Source organism: Cystoisospora suis (genome assembly GCF_002600585.1).
Source record: "Cystoisospora suis strain Wien I chromosome Unknown contig_5231, whole genome shotgun sequence".
Lineage (NCBI taxonomy): Eukaryota > Apicomplexa > Conoidasida > Eucoccidiorida > Sarcocystidae > Cystoisospora > Cystoisospora suis.
This window is the reverse complement of record NW_027158022.1, coordinates 766-4,024: the sequence shown is the minus strand read 5'-3', so window position 1 is coordinate 4,024 and position 3,259 is coordinate 766. Positions and strand designations below refer to the sequence as shown.

The following is a 3,259-nucleotide window of genomic DNA, read 5'->3' as shown; positions in this document are numbered from 1 at the left end:
ATCTATCTTTAATCTGTCTGTATGGAGAGAGGTCGAGGGGCATATAGAGGAGGGTGGTGGGTCCTTCTCTCTCTGCCTTTCATTTAAAGTTATTCTTTCTCGGAGAGAAGAAGAAGATGAAGGGACGTTCTATCAGCAAAGAGAACACAAGGCAGATGGAGATAAGAAGAGAAGAAGAAGAAGAAAGAAAGGAGGAAGAAAGGAGGGAATGTCTTTAGTGTCGTATGAGAGTGATAGAGGCGATAAGAGAGGAGAGCGCGAAAGACAACAGGAGACTTCTTAGACAGAGACACACAGATAGATTAAAGGGAGATAGACAGATAGATAAAGAGGAATAGATAGATTAAAGATACATAGATTAAAGATAGATTAAAGATAGGTAGAGTGAAGGGACATAGATCAAAGATAGATAGACCAGAGATAGACATGCATGCTGGGGCCTATGTGTAGATGTATGCGTCGGTGTATAGAGATCTGAAGACATGTGTATGACGTCCATTTCTTCTCTATTCTTCCTTTTCTTTTCTTTTTCTTTTTTGGATGATTGATTTGTATCTTCACATCTATCTTCATCATGATAACCTTTCTTTCTTTCTTTCTTCTGTATTTTCTCCTCTTCTTTGCTGTCTGCTGTACAGACAGCCGAACTCTCGATGCCCTCATCAATTTTAAGCCTCTCAGTAAGCGACCTCCTCGCCAAATACGTCAATTCATACAAACCTACATGCATAGATCGCTACTTACATACCATCTCTTGGATACCTATCTATATATCTACATAAATATATATATATATCTCTATATCTCTATATATATGTACATATGTGTATGTGCGTATCGTCTTGCGTTTTTCGTCATTGAGGTGAGAGGATAGGCTTCTTCTTTCTTGAGGTTTCGCAAGGAGAAAGAGGAGAAAAAGAAGAAGAGAAGAGAGGTGAAAAGTCTCCTATGATTGTTAACGAGCTAACAGTCACGCCAGAGATAAGTGAGAGAGAGAGTAGGAGGAGGTTGCTTCTGTAGAGAAAAGAAAAAGAACAAGAAAGCGCATTAGCACAAAATGAACACTTCTCAGTCCTTCTTCTTATCATCGACCTTCTTGTATGAGTGACTCTTCTCTACTTTCAACTCTTTCTCTTCTCTCTACCGCCTCCTCTTTCTCTTCCTCTTCTTCTTCTTCTTCTTGTTCTTTTTGTCCTTATCATCCTTATCGTCGTTTTCGTCGCAATAAGTATTCTTTCTTCTTCTCTTTCTCTATCCATTTGGGAACCTCTTTTCTGCCTTTTTTCTCCTTCCACTTCTTTCTTCTCCTTCGCTCTCCCTAAACATGTTGAGTTCTCTCTCTCCCATCTATATATCTAGCTATCTGTCTGTCTGTCTGTCTGTCTATAATCTTTAGTCTATCTATCTTTAATCTATCTTCTGTCTTTAATCTATCTTCTGTCTTTAATCTATCTATCTTTTTCTCCATATCTATCTATATATGCGTGTGTAATATATATGGATGGTGTGGTCGTGTTGTATGTATGCTTGTAGCCTAATGATGGATGAGGTGTATGAAGAGAGAGAGATTCTTCGTTTCAGTTTCTCTCTCTCTTTCCTTCTCTTCTTTTTCTTCCTTTTTCGTGTCTTCACTCTTCAGCTATTCTTCTTTTTCTTCTTCTTTATCTCTCTCTCTCTCTTTCTCTTTCATTCTTCAGCCTTCCCCTCTGCCTGTGCTAGTACCTTCTTTCCTTGCTATCTCTTTCTTTCTCTCTTTCTTTCTTTTTTCTTTCCCCTTTGTGCGTTCAAGAGCGGCTGGTGTATGTGTCGTGTAATGCGGCATCTATGGTATCGAACTGTATCAGGTAGGATCATCGCAGACAGACAGACAGAGCCCTCTCTCTCCTTCTCTCTCCTCTCTCTTTCTCTCCTTCTCTCTTTCTTTAAGAGATTTCTGTTGCTTTCTTTCGTTCATTCTCTCACTTCATCTACACGAGATATAAAGCGATAGAATCTCCTGAACTCTGGAACAAGATAGAGAGAATGTGCGAGAAATACGAAATGTCTCCCAGACAAGAAACCTCTCATCTTCCTCCTCTCCCTTGTTGGCCTATCTGTCCTCGATCTATCTTTCATAATCTATCTTTAATCTATCTATCTTCTGCCTATCTTCAATCTATCAATGTTGACTGTGTGTATGTGTATGTAATGTCTCTCTGGATTTCTTTGCCTGTTTTATCTCTTTTCCTGGAAGTCTACTTTTCACTTCTTGTCCTCCACCATCGCTCCTTCTGAGTTTTGTTCCTTTTCTTCTTCGTCTTCTTTCCAGACGAAGAAGTTGAAGTAGTGGAAGAAGAAGAAGAAGGAAAGTTGGGTCACTTTCTCTGTTGCAGTCAAAGCGTATCTCCTAGTCACTTCTCTCTTCTTTCTCCATACACCTCTCTCTATACATACACACATCTATCTCTATCAATCTATCTATCTATCAACGTACATACATATACAGGCTTGGAACCTATCCGTAAAGATTTCTATATACATGCATACATACAACGTATATACACATATATATATATATATATATATGACGCAGCTACAGAGGCATGGATACCTAGGCATATACGGAGAGAGAGATGTATACATATGACTCTCTCACTCCACATGCAGATATACATATATATAGAGAGAGAGAGAGATCTACTTATGCATTATTCAGCACCCTTCTTAGAGATCTTCGTATAGAGAGGAAGAGAGTGGCTCTCCATTTTAGGGGTTCACCCGATAGAGGGGTGTATATCCTTTGACTGCGTGGAAAGACTCCTAGTGTACTTTTTACCTTGATAGGTTTGCGATTCCTCAAGAGGAGGAAGGAGACTGTCTCATCTTCATCCCTCCCGTGAGCCCCATGGAATTCTCTCTCTCCTTCTTGAGTCGAGTGTTGATACATCGATTTACCGACTTGACTGGTCCTATTACAGCTCATCTCTTCTGACCTTCTATCACTAACTAAAAGATGCGAAGAAGAAATGGAGGAAGAAGAAGAAAAATACCTCCCCCCTCTTCTCTTTTCTTTAAGTCTTCTTCTTCGCATCTCTTCGCTTTCGTATCTCTCTCCTGCTCCTTCTTCGTCTGCACTTCTGACGAGAGGAGAGAAGAAAGCGTTTCCTCTTCTCGAACCGAAGAGAAAGTAAGAGGAGCTTCTACTTTGTCCATGTGTTCTATCGTCTTCCAGCATGCTATGGGTGTTGCACGTCTCGCTTCTTCTTCTTCTTTCTCCATC

General features: G+C 40.0%; 2 protein-coding genes across 2 annotated transcripts in view; one reads left to right on the top strand and one right to left on the bottom strand.

Annotated features, from left to right (window-relative positions):
- The window catches only part of CSUI_009015 (trna (uracil-5-)-methyltransferase), a 4,210-nt gene extending 1,978 nt beyond the window's left edge, over positions 1 to 2,232 (top strand). The window contains exons 3-4 of the mRNA XM_068069134.1: positions 639 to 680; positions 1,790 to 2,232. Of these exons, the coding sequence (XP_067918891.1) occupies positions 639 to 680; positions 1,790 to 1,848 (101 nt within the window). The 3' untranslated portion in view covers positions 1,849 to 2,232. The remainder of the gene's footprint in view (positions 1 to 638; positions 681 to 1,789) is intronic.
- Positions 2,233 to 2,813: 581 nt separating this feature from the next.
- On the bottom strand, positions 2,814 to 3,259 carry CSUI_009014 (uncharacterized protein; the record flags this gene model as incomplete). Its single annotated transcript, XM_068069133.1, has 1 exon — positions 2,814 to 3,259. A coding segment is annotated over exon 1 (399 nt), but the record flags the coding sequence as incomplete, so codon positions are not given.